The sequence below is a fragment of the Papio anubis genome, chromosome 12 (genome assembly GCF_008728515.1).
Source record: "Papio anubis isolate 15944 chromosome 12, Panubis1.0, whole genome shotgun sequence".
In the NCBI taxonomy this organism is placed as follows: Eukaryota; Metazoa; Chordata; class Mammalia; order Primates; family Cercopithecidae; genus Papio; species Papio anubis.
This window is the reverse complement of record NC_044987.1, coordinates 108005688-108026353: the sequence shown is the minus strand read 5'-3', so window position 1 is coordinate 108026353 and position 20666 is coordinate 108005688. Positions and strand designations below refer to the sequence as shown.

The window sequence follows — 20666 nt, the reverse complement described above, 5'->3', positions numbered from 1 at the left end:
CTCTACTAAAAATACAAAAATTAGCCGGGCATGGTGGCACGCTCCTGTAATTCCAGCAACTTGGGAGGCTGAGGTAGAGTAATTGCTTGAATCCGAAAGGCAGAGGTTGCAGTGAGCCAAGATGGCACCACTGCACTTCAGCCTGGGCAACAGAGTGAGACTGCGTCTCAAAAAAAGATTTTTTTTTTTAAAGGGAAAAAATTCAAATGCTATTTTTCTTTTTTTTTTTTTTTTTGAAAAAAAAAAAAAAAAAAAAAAAAAAAAAAAAAAAAAAAAATGCAGTGGCCGGATCTCAGCTCACTGCAAGCTCCGCCTCCCGGGTTCACGCCATTCTCCTGCCTCAGCCTCCCAAGTAGCTGGGACCACAGGCGCCCGCCACTTCGCCCGGCTAGTTTTTTGTATTTTTTAGTAGAGACGGGGTTTCACCGTGTTAGCCAGGATGGTCTCGATCTCCTGACCTGGTGATCCGCCCGTCTCGGCCTCCCAAAGTGCTGGGATTACAGGCTTGAGCCACCGCGCCCGGCCTTATTTATTTTTCTTGAGATGGAGTTTTGCTCGTCGCCCAGGCTGGAGTGCAATGGGGCGATCTCGGCTCACCACAACCTCCACCTCCCAGGTTCAAGCAATTCTCCTGCCTCAGCCTCCCAAGGAGCTGGGGTTACAGGCATGTGCACCACCACACCTGGCTAATTTCTGTATTTTTAGTAGAGGTGGGGTTTCGCCATGTTGGCCAGGCTGGTCTCGAACTCCTGACCTCAAGTGATCCGCCCCGGGCTCCCAAAGTGCTGGGATTACAAGCGTAAGCCACCGCATCTGGCCAGCAATGACCTTCTTAAAAACATCACCCCAAATGACCATCATAGTGCCTTCCATATTACATCAATAAATATTTGATGAATGAATATTAAAGGCTCATTAAAATAGCCTTCCTTGGCTTTAGGGACACAAAGTTCCTTTCCCTCACCCTCACTTCAATCTTTGAAGGGAAGTCACAAACGAAGCACAATGATACAGGCTTTGGAAGCACAATGAGTTTCTTTTTTTCTTTCTTTTTGAGACAGAGTCTTGCTCTGTTGCCCAGGCTGGAGTGCAATGGTGCAATCTCGGCTCACTGCAACCTCCTCCTCCCCCGTTCAAGCGATTCTCCTGCCTCAGCCTCCCAAGTAGCTGGGATCACAGGCACCAGCCACCATGCCGGGCTAATTTTTGTGTTTTTCAGTGGAGACGGGGTTTTACCATGTTGGCCAGGCTGGTCTTGAACTCCTGACCTCAGGTGATCTACCCACCTTGGCCTCTCAAAGTGCTGGGATTAAGGTATGAGCCACCACGCCCAGCCCACAGTGAATTTCAGAAACACTTCATCTTACCAGAGTTGCTAGCCCGAAACTACTTGTCTCACTCTTGCAAAATAACCTCACGTTTGAGAGGAAAACTACATGTCATCAGTGACAACCTTTGTCAACTTATCTTCTTTCCACCTTTTAGTCCGCTGATGATGGTTCTCTCCCCTCCTATTCCAGAAAGAGCCTACATCTTCTGCAAGCAGAACCTTCAGATATGTACTGGAAAGCATCTCCTTCCTCTAAAAGTCCAATTTCAATTATCACCTTTCTTCAATCTCAGGTTCTCTCTCCTCTGGTTCCATCTCTTCACGCCACAAACAAGTTAAATTCTTTATCCTAAAAAACCCTCTCCTTCTCCCATACGGTATTACTCCAACTTCTGCCTTCATGGCTTTTCTTTGGACTTTTTTTTTTTTTTTATGAGACAGAGTTTCGCTCTTGTTGCCTAGGCTGGAGTGCAATGGCGAGATCTCAGCTCCCTGCAACCTCCGCCTCCTGGGTTCAAGCAATTCTCCTGCCTCAGCCTCCCGAGTAGCTGGGATTACAGGCATATGCCACCATGCCCGGCTAATTTTTTGTATTTTTAGTAGAGATGGATTTTCTCCATGTTTGTCAGGCTGGTCTCAAACTCCTGACCTCAGGTGATCTGCCCACCTCAGCCTCCCAAAGTGCTGGGATTATAGGTATGAGCCACTGTGCCTAGCCAGCTTACTTCTTAAGAGAGTAATTTTGGGCCAGGCGCAGTGGCTCATGCCTATAATCCCAGCACATTGGGAGGCTGAGGCAGGCGGATCACAAGGTCAGGGGTTCGATACCAGCCTGGCCAATATGGAAACCCCATCTCTACTAAAAATACAAAAATTAGCTGGGCGTGCTGGTGGGAGTCTATAGTCCCAGCTATTCGGGAGGCTGAGGCAGGAGAATTGCTTGAATCCAGGAAGCAGAGGTTATAGTGAGCCGAGATTGTACCACGGCACTCCAGCCTGGGCAACAGAGCGAGACCGCGTCTCAAAAAAAAAAAAGAAAAAAAGAGTAATTTTGATACTCATTGCCTGTTTTCTCATTTCTCACTCACTGCCTTCCAAACCTATACAACTTAGAAATTTAGCAGTATCTCTTCCTCATACACACATGTATCTATTTTTGTTATAATCAATTATTTCAGGCCAGGCGTGGTGGCTCATGCCCATAATCCTAGCACTTTGGGAGGCTGAGGCGAGTGCATTGTTTGTGCCTGGGAGTTTGACACCAGCCTGGGCCACGTGGCGAAACCCCATCTCTACCAAAAATAGGTATAGAAAAATTAGCTGGGTGTGGTGGCCCGTGCCTGTAGTCCCATCAACTCCAGAGGCTGAAGCGGGAGGATCACCTGAGCCCAGGGGGTCAAGGCTGCAGTGAGCCATAAGGACGCCACTACACTCCATCCTGGGCAACGGAGTGAGACCCTGTCTCAAAAAAACAAAAAACAGGCCGGGCGTGGTGGCTCACGTCTGCAATCCCAGCACTTTGGGAGGCCGAGGCGGGTGAATCACAAGGTCAGGAGATCGACACTATCCTGGTGAACACGGTGAAACCCCGTTTCTACTAAAAATACAAAAAATTAGCTGGGCGTGGTGGCGGGCGCCTGTAGTCCCAGCTACTCGAGAGGCTGAGGCAGGAGAATGGTGTGAACCCGGGAGGCGGAGGTTGCAGTGAGCCGAGATTGCGCCACTGCACTCCAGCCTGGGCGACAGAGTGAGACTTTGTCTCAAAAAAAAAAAAAATTATTTCTTAGTTATCAAAAAAAATGGGAAATTTGAGTTTCCATACTATTGGAGCTCTCTAATTTCAATACTGTCAACCATCAGCTACTTGATGAATTTTCCTTAGTTCCCACTTTGTTCTATTTCTCCTCCTACTAACTCTTCTTACTCAATCCTTCCTCTTCCTCCTCCTCTGATCATTACAGAAATGTCAGTGCTGATCAGGTCTAACCTCAGTTCTTTCATAATCTCACAGTATTTTCTCTGGACAATCTTACTCCTGTTGCTTCAAATATCACATGGATGAAGATTATTAAATCAAGGTCTTCAACATTGACTATTCAATTGCCCTCTGGGTAACTCTACCTGGCTGATTCAAATATATCAAATTCAACATGTCTAAGAGTATTTATTCTCTGTCTTCCCTCCAAACCCGTTTGACATTCTTGTATCTCATATTTTGGTTTATTTTTATTTTTTTTTTTTTTTGAGACGGAGTCTTGCTCTGTGCCCCAGGCTGGAGTGCAGTAGCGCGATCTTGGCTCACTGCAAGCTCCGCCCCCCTGGGTTCACGCCATTCTCCTGCCTCAGCCTCCAGAGTAGCTGGGACTACAGGCGTCCGCCACCTCGCCCGGCTAATTTTCTTGTATTTTTAGTAGAGACGGGGTTTCACCGTGTTAGCCAGGATGGTCTCGATCTCCTGACCTCATGATCCGCCCGTCTCGGCCTCCCAAAGTGCTGGGATTACAGGCTTGAGCCACCGCGCCCGGCCTCATATTTTGGTTTATAAAAATCAGTATTCAACTTATCTTCCAGTTATGAACCTTGAAACTACTCTAGATAATTCCTCCACTTTCTCTCTCTTGCCAAATAAAATCATGAAAAGTCATGAAAAACTGTTGAGTCTACTACTAAAAAATCTGTAAATCCAGACTTGAATTCAAGTTCTCATCTGGTTTATTTCCATAGCCTCCCAAAAGGTAGCTGTCTTTTTTTTTTTTTTTTGAGACGGAGTCTTGCTCTGTCCCCCACACTGGAGTGCAATGGCGCGATCTTGGCTCACTGCCACCTCTGCTTCCTGGGTTCAAGCGATTCTCCTGCCTCAGCCTCCTGAGTAGCTGAGATTATAGGCACCCGCCACCATGCCCGGCTACTTTTTGTAATTTTAGTAGAGATGGGGTTTCACCATGTTGGTCAGACTGGTCTCAAACTCCTGACCTCAGGTGATCCGCCCGCTTCGGCCTCCCAAAGTGCTGGGATTACAGGCATAAGCCACTGCGCCTGGCCTATAATTCTTATAAGAATTATTTTTCTAAAAGGAATACTGATGTTAAGTCCTCCAATTAAAGACCTCTTCCTATCCAACGGAAAAAGTATGATCTATTTAACTTAGTATATAAAGTCCTTGACAATTTGGCTCTGGGTTTACTTCCCATCCCTCTGGTCGCACCATGCATAACATCCTCCTACTAAGTTTGCCATTTCATGGCTATAAGCTTCTGCATGTGCTGTTTCCTCTGCCTAAAAATGCCCTTCCCTCCCATATTCTACTTGTTAAAGTCCTTCCCACCTATTTTCAGAAGCATTTCCCCAATTTATTTGGGCAAAATATGTTCTCATATTTCTTTGTTCTCAATGTTTTATATTCTCACAGAACCTTGCTCATGCCTCCACTATAGTCTGCATCACACTGTTATAAGTGTCTTAATTCACTGTGGGTATTACTGTACCTAAAAATAGCATCCAACCCATATGCTTTAAATAAATTTCTGCTGAACAAATAACTAAAACTCAAAGATTTGACCCAAAGTGAATCATAGGACTAGAAGTTATGACATATATTCCTGAAGGCCCTGACCTGATTTTCATCATCACAGAAGGATAAAAGTATCCCCAAATCCCCGGACTTTAAGGCCCAAGATCAACAGCGTATGCCCAAATCATTATTTTTCATATCCCAAAATCCCAGGACTCTTAAGGCCCAAGATCAACTGCGTAGGGCCAAATCATTATTTTTCAAAGGCAGTGTAAGGTGCTTCTAAGACAGAAGCAGATCTTACCTCGAGGGAAAATCCCTGGGTCCATGAAGGTGGCCATGCTGAAGTTGGCCAACACAAAGAGAAACATAATTGCATTGTAGATGGGCACTGCAGGTGACACATACAGGCTTAGTCCTGGACACCTGCACAGACAATAAAGAAAATGAGGGGTTGCCTCTAATATTTTGGACACGAACCATACATACAAAAATCAGTAAAGACTTAGCCCCCTACCTATAGATAAATCTTGTGTGGTTTACCCTTGCCACCCCAAATTATTATCTTTATCTTTCCCACCAAGTGAGTCTAGCTTCCTATGGGAACTGCTCACTTTAGATAAAAGTACAAGACTCAGAATCTCTCCCATCTTAACCCCTTGCACTAAAGTCTTTGTGCTTCAGATTCATTCTTACCCTGTGGATCTTGCCACATGTTTTGAGATCTGTCCTTATCTCCTTTCTAACCAGACATGAGAACTAGGTACTAACTATGTAACTGATACCAGCTACACTCCCTTCTCTGGAGCAGCCTGAGGTTTCGCGATCCCAGCTACGTCCCACTGACCTGCACATTGGCCCAAAGCATGGGATACCACCTACCTCTCTAGCCCCCGCTCCCCCTTGCCAGGTGACTCTGAACCACTTAAGTGCCTAAAGTTTCTTCATTGTATTGGATATGCCTGAGAGTTTATTCAACTAGAGGCCAGTTCCTAAGGTTGGGAAATTCTTTTAAAACACACAGATGAGAATGGATATCAAGACACAGAAGTAAACTCTTTGATGTCTAAAAATGAAGCAGGAATGGGGGAGGATAGAGACTATCAGACCAAAGAAGTCCTCAATTTTGTAGGAAAAAGAAACTATCTAAACATATCCAGTATTCCACAGCAATCAACTCAAAAGACATGCTTCAAGGTAACTTTTCTTGACCAAAAAACAATTCTCTAGTCCAGAATTAAACTCAGTTTCTTTCAGGATATGAATCTACATAGGAATGCTTCAAGAGCTCTTCCTTTCTCTGCTGATTTCCTGGGAGCTGGAAGTTTTGGAAAAACATGATGTGCTGCTTGTTTTGTCAGTAGTATCAAACACTCTCGTCACAGCTCAGGGAGAACTTCCCACTACCAAGACAGTGGCTAAATACTCTAATCTACTTTGTGGCTGAGAACTTAATCTCCAGAATGAGGACAGCATCTGTCCTTGTCCCCTTTATCTGGACCAGTCAAAGGAAAGGAAGAACTCACTGAAGGAAAGGAAGAAGAGGACAGGAGGACAAGACAGCATATGATTCCAGAGAAATAATCCACAGCAGTCCTGGATTCTGTGAAGAAAAGATATCTGCACCCACCAAAACAAAAAGCACAGCCCTGACACTGACTCAGAGCAGTTTGGAGGAACTCAGTTCCTTAACGAGATATAAGTAAACTAAAGATAAGAGACAAAACTGTCACAAAGCATCTCACAAATCTTTACCACCACCATCTATTTATTCAAATTCCATTCAGCCATTCATTTAAAAAAGTTTTTAATATTTATTATATGCCAGGCTTTTTAGATAGTAAATATCAATTAGCTGTTTGGTTCTCTTGATATGTCAGTACACAGTTAGAAGACAAAATAATGAAGCTGGAGCGAGGGCCTCAATTATAGGGACTAAACAGACCTTCAGTCACAGTTCTATACTATCCTCAAAGAAAGCCCCCCATGGAAGCTTCTTCCTCTATGAGTTCTTTGGTTCAGAAAAGATATCTCCATATATTGGCAGGGTTTGGAGTGGAATATAAGCAAAAAGAAGAGTTCCTGCACTGCCTCACCCCAAAGCCTGATATCCTAGGTTCCTTAAGAGGGAGGGAGAGAAACTGAAAACCAGTCATCCAGGTCAGAGCCCCTCCCTAGTACTAAGTTGTCACTTCAATTTCCGCCTGGGGAAGAGGAGAAAGGGTGACTCACTTGACTCCTACTGCCTGGGAAGATAATTAGAAGGGAAAAAGAAATTAAATCCTCAGAACATTGAGGTGCCCATGATTTAAAAGTCTCATTCCTACAACTGGCCACTGTGGCCTCTTGAGCTTCTGAAAGAAATATTCACCTTAGTTTCCATCCCTGAGGGAAACTAACGAGAATAAGAACAAGATATGAAACCATTTGCAGGCTCACGTCAATCTTTCTGACTCAACTCTTTCTTCAGTTTTGTTTTTTGAGACAGGGTCTCGCTCTCTTGCCCAGGCTGGAGTGCAGTGGCAAGATCACAGCCCACTGCAGCCTCAAACTCCTGAGCTCAAGTGATCCCCGACCCCAGCCTCCTGAGGAGCTGGGACTACAGATGCACATGACCACGCCCGGCTAAATTTTTTGTAGAAACAGGGTTTCACCATGTTGCCCAGGCTGGTCTCAACTACCGAGCTCAAAGCGATTTGCCTGCCTCGGCCTCCCAAGTGCTGGGATTACAGACATGAGCCACCATGCCCAGCCAGTTTCATTTTTAAGCAAAGCAACTCAATTTCTTACCCCTGGATGATGAACTTTACCCCTACAACCTTCTGGATATCAACTTGTTCCAGATAAAGTGTGTAATCCTGGAATGGAATTCCAGTATCTGTTGCCAAAATGAAGTCTGCCCCCACAGTGCCAGAATCTAGAAATGATGCAAATAACAACTTCATGGGCAATATTTGCTCCTAGATTCACAGAACCATTGCTTCCAATCAGCACTGTAAGGAACACCCCACCAAGGAGAGGCATGTGTGAGCAGAGCCTGTTCTTGCCATATCCCAAATTCTGCTTGATTTAAGGAGAGGCTTTCCGTTGCTATGGTACTTTGCCAGATTCCTAGGTGACCACCCCAAGTGGCCTGTCTGAATCTGTTGCCTTTGATGGAAGATGAGGCCAGAGCTCAGAACAGGAGTTGTTGGGGCCCGTCCTTAGACTATGGCAATAATCACAAAGCTCTAAAGCCTAGGGAGTGGCCACAGCCCAGAAGGCTGGCTGACTCATTGACAGGACTACCAGACCTCTACCATCTCAGGTAGAACAGGTTCTTCCGCCCATCCATTCAGCACTCCTATTTTCAAGGCCAAACAAAATTGGGAGAATGGGGCCAGCCACAGTGGCTCACGCCTGTAATCCCAGCACTTTGGGATGCCAAGGCAGGTGGATCACCTGAGGTCAGGAGTTCGAGACCAGCCTGGCCAACATGGTAAAACCCCGTCTCTACTAAAAATACAAAAATTATCCGGGCATGGTGGTGAGCACCAGTAATCCCAGCTACTCAGGTGGCTGAGGCAAGAGGATAGCTTGAACCCGGGGGGCAGAGGTTGCAGTGAGCCGAGATCGCACCACTTCACTCCAGCCTGGGCATACGAGTGAAACTCCGTCTCAAAATAAATATATAAAACAAAATAAAAATAAAATTGGGAGAATGGATTCCAATATCCACACTCCTGAAACCCTGTTTCCTAGCACTCCCTAACGCATCCTATTACAAAAAAATGGTTAAGTTCTTAGAAAGAAACACAAAGTAGGAGTCAAGAATCTTTGGATTTTAATCCTGCCTCAATCAATACTTTGCTATGCAAGGCCTTAGGTAATCCACATGAAACTCTCCACCTTGTTACTTCAGCTACATAGTACAAATATGAGAATGAAGGAGAAAGATCTTCATTCAAAATGTATTAGAATTCATTTTTTTTGAGACAGGGTCTTGCTCTGTCACCCACGCTGAAGTGCAGTAGTGTGATCTTGGCTCACTGAAATCGCCCCCCAGACTCAAGCAACCCTCCTGCCTCACCCTCCCAAGTAGCTGGGACTACAGGTACATGCCACATGCCACCATGACCAGCTGACTTTGCTTGTTTTTTGTAGAGACAGGTCTCACTATGTTGGCCCGGCTGGTCTCAAACTCCTGGGCTCAGCGATCCTCCCACCCCTGCCTCCCAAAGTACTGGGATTACAGGTGTAAGCCACTGCTCCCAGTCTCTAGAATTCTTTTTTTTTTTTGAGATGGAGTCTCACTCTGTCACTCAGACTGGAGTGCAGTGGCACAGTCTCGGCTCACTGCAAGTTCCGCCTCCTGGGTTCATGCCATTCTCCAGTCTCAGCCTCCCGATTAGCTGGAACTACAGGTGCCCACCACCACGTCCGGCTAATTTTTTTGTATTTTTAGTAGAGATGGGGTTTCACCGTGTTAGCCAGGGTGGTCTTGATCTCCTGACCCCGTGATTCACCCGTCTCGGCCTCCCAAAGTGCTAGAATTCTTTTTAAACTAGCTGGCTTGATACTGAGCATTCAGTGGACAGAAGACAAAAGAAAACATTAACTATCACCATCATTATCATCATCATCAGTTATTCCAGCTCTACCTTCCCCTATCTGAAATACTAGGGATTCAAGGACACTTAAAACAGAGACACTAAGCTCCTAAAAGAATAGGTCTATGCATTCCACTCATGCCCAGCATATTGCTTGAGCATATGACTAGTGTTCCCTGTTGATGAGAGAAGGCTGAAATGAATGTTCCACTTCCTGCCCGTGGGGATCCTCATTTAGAAATGCTTTCCTCAAGATTCTATGAGAAAACAATTTCTCCCTTTACAGGTAGGCAATCCAGTTTCTCTGACAACACCTGATTTGTGGTACCTCTGTAACCCAGACTTTCAACCAGCTGAATGTGAGACGTAGGACCTGGGCACTTATTCCTGGATAAGAAAACAATGTGAGAAGGAAAAGGAACAACCACTGCTCCATTAATGTGCTAAATCACAAGGCTGCTCCCACTCAAATCAAGTGCTAATACCTCTGCAGGTTGGGGGGCGGGCAGAGAGAAATCCATGGAGGTTGGCCAACTTCCTGTGGGTAAAAGGGTTGGAAGAGGACTGAGGCAGAAACTGAAAAGCCGCAAGCTATATCATAGATGGTAGCCTGAGAAGACCATCATGGATTTCCAGACAATTCTGACTTTATCCTTCCCTTAGAAGATCACATGAAGTGGCCAGGCGCAGTGGATCACGACTGTAATCCCAGCACTCTGAGAGGCCGAGGTTGGTGGATCACCTGAAGTCAGGAGTTTGAGGCCAGCCTGGCCATTATGGTGAAACCCCATCTCTACTAAAAATACAAAAATTAGCTGGGCGTAGTGGCAGGCGCCTGTAATTCCAGCTACTCAGGAGGTTGGGGTAGGAGAATCGCTTGAACCCAGGAGGCGGAGGTTGCAGTGAGCCAAGATCACACTACCATACTCCAGCCTGGGTGACAGAGTAAGACTCAATCTCAAAAAAAAAAAAATCACGTGAAGCAGAGATCTTATCCCTGCCCCCTCCCTACCAGCTTTAGAAATGGATAAAATAAGACCTTAAATGGACTAATTCACAGTTTGATGAGACTTTAAACAAGATACAATTCAGAGTGATTCCAAATGGTGTTACCAGGAGCACCAGAAGGTCTCAGGGGATCCTACAGGGTAAAGAGGCCATACCAAGGGGCTGGGCCTCTACATGCCAGCCTTACTTGAACCAGAGCAGCCCTACTTTTTATGGGTTTTTTTTTTTTGGTACATAAGATTTAATTTGAAAAAGGGTCATGTTGCTTAAACAAACTGCTGTAGGTCAACGTTCTCCTTACAGACAGGAAAAACTTAGGTCCACAAAGGTTAATAGACTTTACCAGAATCAATCTCCTAACCTCCCCCAAAGAGTGCTTATCCCACTTACCTAGCACTGCCCCTCTGCCAGTCAAAAAAGGAGATTAAACTAAGATAGATAAGCATCGAAGTAGTTATCCTAAATGAAGTCTAGCAACTAACTGGGAGGTAGAAGGTTACTTCAGCAGACACTCTGCCTCTCAAATAGTGAAAACAGAAAGAATTAAGACAGGATCCGCACCATTCCTTAGTTTTAGTGCTGGACAAATTCAGGGAATGAGAGGGATTAGGGTTCCAGGAGGAAGGCCTCAATTGTTCTGTTCAAGATGCTCTAGGGCAGAAGATCACTATTTCTTTGATGCAAACTCAACTGGTAATTTCTGCTTATAGCTTTCCCTAACTTAAAGAAACATGGAAGGTAAATTGTTCCTAATTAGTTGAAGCCTACATGCCTCCACTAATTATGTCTGTTACCTGAAAGGGACTCTCCCTCCTACTCACAGTCCTCTAGATCCCAAAGTAATTCTCACCTGGGGCTTCTAATAATGTAGCTAGTTGTAGCCTAGTGAAGAGAATAGGAGGATGATAGAGTAGTTACAGATTTACAGCCCCACATAGGAGCTAGTTCAGAGAGCTTTCCTCTTGCCTCTCCATTTGAAACCCTGAACTCTTTTTTAGGTTGTGTATGGTTTTAAACAGGGGATTCTCCAAGGAACTGAACCTCAAAAGAGGTAGAATACATGATAGGATAGTTTTTAAGAACAGTGGTGCCTCAGCCCAGATATACGCTTATAGAGGAAATACTCTAGTCAGATGGAGAAGAGATGAGAATTTCAGAATTACCAGAGCTAGGTGCTAGAATAAGATAAACACAGTGTTTATGCCCCCACAAGGTGAACAGGGGAGATGCATAGGAAAAGAGGGAGCCCAGAAATTGGTTCTGTGGAAACTAACGCCAGGGGGAAGGAACTCCAGCTATGACTTGGGGTTCTTCTAACTTTGGATGAGAGGCAATAATTCCAAATAGGGTCAATATTGTCCTCCAAAATCCTCTTTCCTAGAGTTAAGAGACCATGGAATAAGGAGGGTTCCTACTTTACTGGCACCAGGGAATGGGAAAGTAGGTTAAACAGCTTCAACTATCAGCTGAGAAAATGCCTATGTCAGGACAACTCTTTGTAGGCAAACTGGTATAACCAGTCAAACACTTCAATGGTTCCAGATTAGCAAATTAAAAACAAGGATTCTGCTTGCCCTATCTCAAGAAGAGGGAGTTTGAAAGACAGAAATCACTTAGTCCCCTCAATTTCCTTCTCAGAAGGCTCTGTCTCTTAAAGGAAAATAGACCCTCCCCAGTTGAGCAGAGCTAAGGGTATCAAAACTGGTCTTGTACATCCCCTTCTTGACCCAGAATCAAAATTGCTACAAGGATACTAAGATATAATATAAATGTCCCTTTGTTAAAATTTTGATTCTACTGGCCGGGCGCGGTGGCTCAAGCCTGTAATCCCAGCACTTTGGGAGGCCGAGACGGGCGGATCACGAGGTCAGGAGATCGAGACCATCCTAGCTAACCCCATGAAACCCCGTTTCTACTAAAAAATACAAAAACTAGCCAGGCAAGGTGGCGGGTGCCTGCAGTCCCAGCTACTAGGGAGGCTGAGGCAGGAGAATGGGGTAAACCTGGGAGGCGGAGCTTGCAGTGAGCTGAGATCCGGCCACTGCACTCCAGCCTGGGTGACAGAGCGAAACTCCGTCTCAAAAAAAAAAAAAAAAATTTTGATTCTACTTACTGGCCATATTAGCAAAAACCAAAACAAGTTCTGACACCAAAGAATCACCCGTTTCTGGTAGTAAATACATGAAGAAGGACAGAACACTGAACATGTTGAGTTTAAGCAAGAGAAAAAGATTATGAAGAAAATATTAAGTCAGAGAAGAGCAGCACTGTCTCTAGATCCTTGAGAGCCTCCAGCAGGTATGCTCAGGCTCAGAGCTGGGGGCCAAAAAATCTACAATTTCTCCGCTTCAGAGGAGGTGAGAAGTAGGATGGTGTTCATGCCTTGGATAGTGATTCTTTCCCTCCTTGTTTAAAAACTAGAAAAATATATCAGTATTACTTTGCTGACTCTTTAGACAATGTGACCCATATTTTTCAGAATATCTTTTGGCTTCTAAAGCTCAATATGGGGGGTTTTCCTTCCCTTCTACCTCAGATTTAACTTCTGTGTATAACTGCCTCCACCCCAACAATCTCTACTTCAATGAGCCCAAGTGTTTTTATTCCCTACCACTTCAATTCACTTTCTTCCTCTTTCCAGCAACCTTATGTTGCCCTAAATGGCACTTCTCAACTACGTTTGAGCCTGAACCATGAAAGTAACTTCCCAGAAGATCCAGCATGCTCTGATGATTCCAAGAGCTGCAACTAGAGCGCTAAATCAATGACTCAACAGTATAGGCTCAGAAGCCTGGTGCATGTTAATTTATAAACAGGTAACAGCAAGGATGCTTTCCAGATGGTCATGAACTTAAAAAAAAAAAAAAAACTGAGGAAAAAGGGAAGGGTAAATCACTCAGTCTCTTCCAATAACAAGTAAATGAACAAAGTCTGAAGATCAAAGTGAGAATGATGCAGATCCTAGATCCTAAATGGGAAATTTTTTCATACCAACTGCTTTTCCCAACAGAACCAAGTAATGGGAGAATTACTGTCATTCCCTCAGCAGAAACTAACATAAAGGGACTCTTTTTGAACTCTCTTCCCAAATACAACTTACCCTTTCCTTTCTCAGTGGCCTTCACTTCTCCAGGCTTCTGCTCTTAAGAGTACAAAGAAAATCATCTGGGTAACACTAAAAGCCAAAACTGTCTCATTGGTATATCTTATAAATCAATTCTGAAATTTTCCAGTACTCTGAATTTCCACAATCTCAAACCTAAGCTTCAGACATCCTGGAAAAAAGCCATTAGCATTTAAAAAGCCTTTAGTCAACCCAACACGGTGGTTCACACCAAGGTGGACAGATCACTTGAGGTCAGGAGTTTGAAACCAGCCTGGCCAATATGGTGAAACCCCATCTCTACTGAAAATACAAAAATTAGCGCAGTGTGGTGGTGGGCACTTTTAATCCCAGGTATTCAGGAGGCTGAGGCAGGAGAATCGCTCGAACTCGGGAGGCGGAGGTTGCAGTGAGCTGAGACCACGCCACTGCACTCCAGCCTGAGTGACAGAGCGATGCTGTCTCAAAAAAAAAAAAAAAAAAAAAAGCCTTTAGTCTAGTCTAGTTCTCTTTCTCATAGAATTGACTGCTTAAACTGCTTTAAGCCTCTCTGGTGGTTTCCTCCCACTTCCTTCCTAGTTTAGGATCATCTAATGATGGAGCCGGGTAGAAAAATATGAAGACATCTATGATTCCAAAATAAAGGAGGAAAGGGTAGGTAGAAGATTCAGCAGAATTTCAGTAAAATGTATAACAAGGCTGAAAGGACAGGCTTTTTCTCACTTTTCTTACATATCTCTGGGATTTGGATTTACCTGTTCCAGACACTGAGCCATCTCAGTCACTTGGCTTTGCAAAACTCAAGAGAAAGCATACCTCCTCACTTCCCATGGAGTATCCACCCACCCAAACATCCCTGCTGGGAGAAAACTCACGTAAAGGCAAAGAAGAGTGTCGTAGCTCCCACTAGGAAGATGGCGGCTGCAGAGACCGGGACATACTTGCTGGGTTTGAATCTCTTTCCAGACTCTGCGGGCATGTTGGAGCTCTGATGGGAAATCTGCCCTGCCGCATAGCCCAGGCCCACACAGCGGCAGAACAGACAAGAAAATGGGAGGAGGGAAGCAACAGAAAGGAGTACAAAAGGAAACCAGGGAAACAGAAAACTTTATCACCCTTCCCCCTCCCAAATAAAGCCAAAGGTCAAAAGATCTCAAATGAAGGAAAGCACATGGGAGGGGGAAAGGTGATTCCAAATGATGAATAACCACCTCTCCAGAACAAGGCAGAAGGGAAGATTAAGAAACACAACTTGTACAGTTTAAAAATTGGAGACAAACAGTAGGCTGTACACATGCAAATGGTTGCAGGCGGAAAACATGGACAGTCAGACAGATCAAGATACAGCTCATGGATGGAGGCAGGTCTTCAAAAGAAGGGGAGAATATCAGGGTATGGCAAAAAAAACTTTGGGCAAAGAAAAATTCTTCTGAGGAGATACTATAGTACCTCCACAACTACAGTTCCATAAAACGTGAGCTGCACCTAAAAGAGGCGTGCCCTGTGTTTCTATTTCAATCCAAGAAGGAACCTGAGGCCCCTTCCAACTTTTAAAGAGGAGTTGTGTTTACTGCAGTCTTTGTCTCTTTTAGGTAGTCTTCTCAGTGCCACCACTCCCACACCCTGACTTCACCAGGGCTTGTAGTCTGGCAATGGTGGTTTATTTCTCTCTTAATGGCTAAAGCTGGATAACAACTGTTGTAAGTTTGAGTTGTAAATCCTTTTCTTTGAAGGGGAAGGAAAACAGGGCAAGCTTGTCTGTCTTCAATCTCTTGTAATTCTAAGCCCTTTAAGCGCTCTGTTTCCTACAGAGTTCATGTAAAACTAAAGGGAAACTTAAAATCCTTGAAGCCATGTTCTTCCCAATAGGCAGAATAAGATGAAGAAATCAATTCCACTTGATGACACTTAAAAAGTTTACTGTGGATGAAAACGAAGTTCCAAAGATGTCCCTGTTTCCAGACTAGTCAATGTCTCTTATCTTTTTTCAGTCTTCAGTTTTCCAGATGCAGAGTTCAACCGGGTTATTGTGCCTCACCTGGAGAAAAACAAGTATCTTTATCAGAGAATTCTTTCAGGGTATTTCTTAGACACCAAGGCTAAAATTCCACAGGCTACTGTTAAAAAGTACTTTCTGAAAGAAAGACTGTTTTCCATTTCACTTACAAGTATGTGGGTAAGAAAGGACTCTGAATTGGGAGGAAAACTGATTCAGAATCCTTTGCTCTGTTCAGACTGGAAGGAGAACATGGCTTAATCTGGTCAAAGGTCATCAAAGGACTAGTTCTTGTAATGGGCCCATCTCACCTGACAGAGATGGTAGTAACAAATACCAAGAATATTAAAACCACAAACAAGGGCACAGCAGTGAAGGGCAGTCCTAGAACAAAGATTTCTCTTTGGACAAGAAGAATGTTTATTGCTATAGTGAAAAAAGAAAAAATTAACCTCAAAATGAGGAAAGCAAGTCTCATTTTCTTTCTCTGTGTGTTTCTCTTGCTCCTCTATGCTTTTCAGTTACAATCCTGAAGAGGCAGAGGCTGATTTTTGGTCTTCTGGAATCACCCATTAGAACACTGGGTAAGAAATGTTCTTGCATAGAAAGGCATGATGCCCTCTATGAGAAACTGAATAGGCCGGGCGCGGTGGCTCAAGCCTGTAATCCCAGCACTTTGGGAGGCCGAGACGGGCGGATCACGAGGTCAGGAGATCGAGACCATCCTGGCTAACAAGGTGAAACCCCGTCTCTACTAAAAAATACAAAAAACTAGCCGGGCGAAGTGGCGGGCGCCTGTGGTCCCAGCTACTCGGGAGGCTGAGGCAGGAGAATGGCGTGAACCCGGGAGGCGGAGCTTGCAGTGAGCTGAGATCCGGCCACCGCACTCCAGCCTGGGCGACAGAGCCAGACTCAGTCTCAAAAAAAAAAAAAAAAAAAAAAAAAAAGAAACTGAATAAAGCATAGGGTTGGTCCTTTTTTCCCAATTCAACAGTTTATTATTCCTATATTGGCCTAAGGTAATTGAGCCCCACCTGCCCAATATGATTAAGAATAACAATGACTTCTGTTGATGACAGTAAGAAACTAACACCAGCATCTTAGGATTTTATAAGATGCTTTTCATCTGGTGATCTCAAAGCACTTTACTCACATTATCTGGTGACGCAGTCCCTTATCCACTCTTTAAAATTGAAGGCTACAGAATGCCTGAGGACATTCCACTGAATCACTTGAGGTTCAGAACCCAAGAGGTCACATGCCCCTTTGGTGACACAAACCCTTTCTACCTTTTCATCCACTACCTGCCCAGCGATGATAACTTGGAATCTGCAAGCCAAAAATTTTAAGTTAGAATTTTAAAAGTAGTTTTATTCTCTTCTCTACTAAAACTACAAAAATTAGCCAGGCAGGCGCCTGTAGTCCCAGCTTACTCAGGAGGCTGAGGCAGGAGAATCACCTGAACCCAGGAGGCAGAGGTTGCAGTGAGCCACTGCACTCCAGCCTGGGCGACACAGCAAGACTGTGTCTCAAAAAAGAAAAAAAGAAAGGGAAAAAAAAAAATTCAGAAGATTCAGATAACAAAATATAAATGTGTCCTATAATTTACCGCTTCCTCTCTCACCTGTGGCATGGAAAGCAAAGGTGCCTTCCCTTATGATTCATTTCTTTCTTTAAAATGTGAGTTTCAGAGGGCCAAAGAGCAGTATTAGAATACAGTGAGCACCCAGAAATTCTAAGAAATTGTTATAGTCCTAGAAAACATAAATCCTCTCTAGTCCCTGATTTAATGATTATTTAACTCTCAGTTTCCTACAGGAATCAAAGCCTAACATTTGGAATGTAGGCCTCGGTAACTTTGTTAACAAAAGCAAATTCTTGGTTTGTAGACAATCTGTACTTTGTTTTTTTTAAACAGTTTCCCTCTGTCACCCAGGCTGAAGTGCATGTCATTGCAACCTCCACCTCCCCGATTCAAGCAATTCTCCTGCCTTGGCCTCCCGAGCAGTTGGGATTACAGGAGGGCACCACCACGCCCAGCTAATTTTGTATTTTTAGTAGAGATGGGGTTTCACCATGTTGCCCAGGCTGGTCTCCAACTCCTGACCTCCAGGTGATCTGCCCACTCACCCAAAGTGCTGGGATTACAGGTGTGAGCCACCCTGCCCAGCCAATATGTACTATTAAGGAAACTTTTCCCTCAAAATCCCAAAGACTAGAAAAGATGGAAAATTACACTAAATTTTATCTAGAGTAGAATATCATTTAGATACTATATATTATTTCATATATTTTCCACAGGAAAAAAGTCACATGGACTAATACTGACATAGCAATACAGTCATGAAAGGCCATGCAATTTTGGGAGTATAATACTGGGAATACAAAAGAGATCCACATCTGAGATGCTTGGGGGGGCTACACAATAGAAGGGAAACCATAAAACCTAAGAATTTACTGCGTATAAATAAAGATGAACCAATTCTTAGCAGAAGGATATGCTGCAGATAGTAGGATGAAACCACAAGGGTGAGCATGGTTCATTAGAGTCAAGAGTCCGAATCCATACTAGTATCAAAAAAGTAAACAAGAATATGTATGCCGGCCAGGCGCGGTGGCTCATGCCTGTAATCCCAGCACTTTGGGAGGCTGAGGCAGGCAGATCATTTGAGGTCAGGAGTTCGAGACCAGCCTGGCCAACATGCCAAAACCCTGTCTCTACTAAAAATACAAACAAATGAGCAGGGCGTGATGGCGCACGCCTGAAATCCCAGCTACTAGGGAGGCTGAGGCACAAGAATCGCTTGAACCCGGGAGGTGGAGGTTGCAGTGAGCCAAGAACGCAGCCACTGCACTCCAGCTTGGACAACAGAGCCAGACTCCGTCTCAGAAAAAAATAATAATAATAATATGTATGCCATATTGAGGCACAGAGTAAACTATGAAATGGAAATATGTATATGTAAAACAATACAGGATATGTGGTTTGAAGGCTTTAATAAGGTTTAATACAGGTATTTCCTTAAACAGGTGGATACCAGCAGTACCAAGGACAACACAACTATTTTTTGTTGAAATAAGTGGTGTAACAGTAATAGAGTAAATCTAAATACACAGTAATGGAGGTACCATGGAATAATTCACATGTCAAGGTATGGGAGAAAGAGCCAAGAAGTTTAATGTGGGTGTTATCATTATATACCGAGATCGTAAAATACATGGCAATATAATTTTGTAAACATTAAGTTTATAGAAAGGGTGATAATGAGCATTCTGAAGATATTTGATCCAGGACAGAGGAATACTGAGATAAAAGGATGATATGAAAATGTTAGATCAACTTGCTCAAGATGGCATTAACCAGGAAGTGAAGAATCCAAGGCAGAAAAATAGTCTAGAGTATAACATATATGTGACCCTACAACTGCCTTCATAACTTTTAGCAACTTTCTTACTTCTTATTTCAGTGTTTCATTTGGCCAAGTGGGTAAAACACTTTCCACCTCCCTGCCCCAAAAAGAAATTTACATAGGTAAAATATTGACAAACGCATTCGAGTTCCACTTTAAAAAGTACAAAGTACTAAAAGCATGAAGCACTCGGCTGGTGGCGGCAGGACGAGGACGCGCACGGGTGAGAGAGAACAGGTAACAGAATGAAGCTTGAGCCAAAATAAGTATCAGCAGAGTGGAGCGAGGGAATCGAACCGCAGAGCGGTAAAAGGGAAACAGCCCCCGGTCCCCACCACCGGACGGGGGCAAAGAGAATCACCCGTTGGGGCAGGACTGACGACCGCTGAAACCGTGAAGGAATCCACGGCGGCCAGGCCCACCGAGGTTGAGAGAGCGGGCAGCGGGGACCGCAGAGCCCGAGGGCGCAGGGCCGGGGGCGGAAGGGGCGGCGGCTGGGCGCCAGGCACCGGGGACCGTGGTCTCGAGCTGAGTGGCCGGCTCTAACCCGTTCCGAGCCCTGGTGGCCGTGGATCCCCGGCCTCTACTCGTCGTCCGTTTCCAGGGCCCACGGGTCCCGCCGCGGTTGGAAGACCCGGCCCGGAGGAGAAATGGGGCCTTAACCCCCTCCCCGTCGTCGGTCCCCCTTCCCTAGAGGTCACCCTCCCCTCCCACCTCACTGATCCGGCACTTCCGGTTCCGCAGGCACCGGTGTCCTCGGCACTCACCCCCGAGCCCGGTGCCCGTCACCACCACCGTCGTTGTCACCGCCGCCTCCCGGCAGTGCCGTCCTGCCTCAGAGAAGCAGCGCGCGGCCCCCGCACGCTCCACGCCCGCCCCGCTGCCGCGCGCTCCCGCCAGGCGACGCTCGACTCGGAGCCGGCGCGCGGCCGTTGCCCTCAGTGCCGGGTCTCGAACCCTTCCAGCGTTCCCATTGGTTCCCTGGTCCGGGCTCGCGCGACGTCTCGCGCGGCGCACGTTTGTCTCATTCATGCGGCTCGCGCTGCCGCGCCCACCCCCGCTCACTCTCCCATTCACCCATAGCCCCCACCCCGACTCCGATCTGGGGCGTGCGCGCGAACCCTGGCGACCGGGGCGACCTCGCGTTCTGATTGGCTGCAGCAACACAGCGTCGTACGCACTCGAGGAGACGAGAGCGAGCACGTAAGGCCGTGGGGTTGCGGGGACGACTAAGAGACAAGGATTGGCCTAATGCACAGGAGTCAGGAATGAGGAAATGGCCAGGCGAGTCTTCCCTTCTCCTGCGTCCTGTTGTATTCCCACTGAATCCAAGCAAAAACTCTCGGAAAGAAGAAAAGAATTATGTGTGTGTACTGGAAGTACTCAAAAGCAAGCAGCCACCTTCTCGAATTCAGCAACCCCTCTCCCAGTGAGGTGGTACAGTCCAGACAGGCTTCTAGCGCAGCCAATTACTGACTGAGTTTCGCCGCTTCCTGCTTCAGCCCCTTCGCGGCGGATTGGCCAACCATTTGGCGACTAGGCCTGCCTTTTCTCCTTCCCACCTCCTTTTTTTTTTTTTTTTTTTTTCCCAGACGGCGAAAACTTTATTTAAAACAATCTTGCTGGAGAAATCTTCAGTCCAGCGAGGTCGCTGGTCCAGGCAGAATCCAGGATGATGGAATGCTCTGGGCTTTGGTCCCACATGAAGGGGACGCCCGG

At 45.4% G+C, this 20666-nt stretch overlaps 1 protein-coding gene across 3 annotated transcripts in view; it reads right to left on the bottom strand.

The window, feature by feature from the left end:
* The window catches only part of ZDHHC5 (zinc finger DHHC-type palmitoyltransferase 5), a 34097-nt gene extending 14036 nt beyond the window's left edge, over positions 1–20061 (bottom strand). Inside the window, exons 1-3 of one of the 3 annotated variants that reach the window (XM_003909846.5) lie at positions 19715–20061; positions 14417–15579; positions 5146–5267 (exon numbers count right to left, since the gene is read on the bottom strand). In XM_003909846.5, coding sequence (XP_003909895.1) covers positions 5146–5267; positions 14417–14520 — 226 coding nt within the window. In that variant the 5' untranslated portion in view covers positions 14521–15579; positions 19715–20061. Of the gene's footprint in view, positions 1–5145; positions 5268–14416; positions 15580–16690; positions 16909–19661 lie in introns of those variants that run through there. The other 2 variants (XM_017948371.3, XM_017948372.3) reach the window with 2 other exon arrangements.
* Positions 20062–20666: the final 605 nt, after the last annotated feature.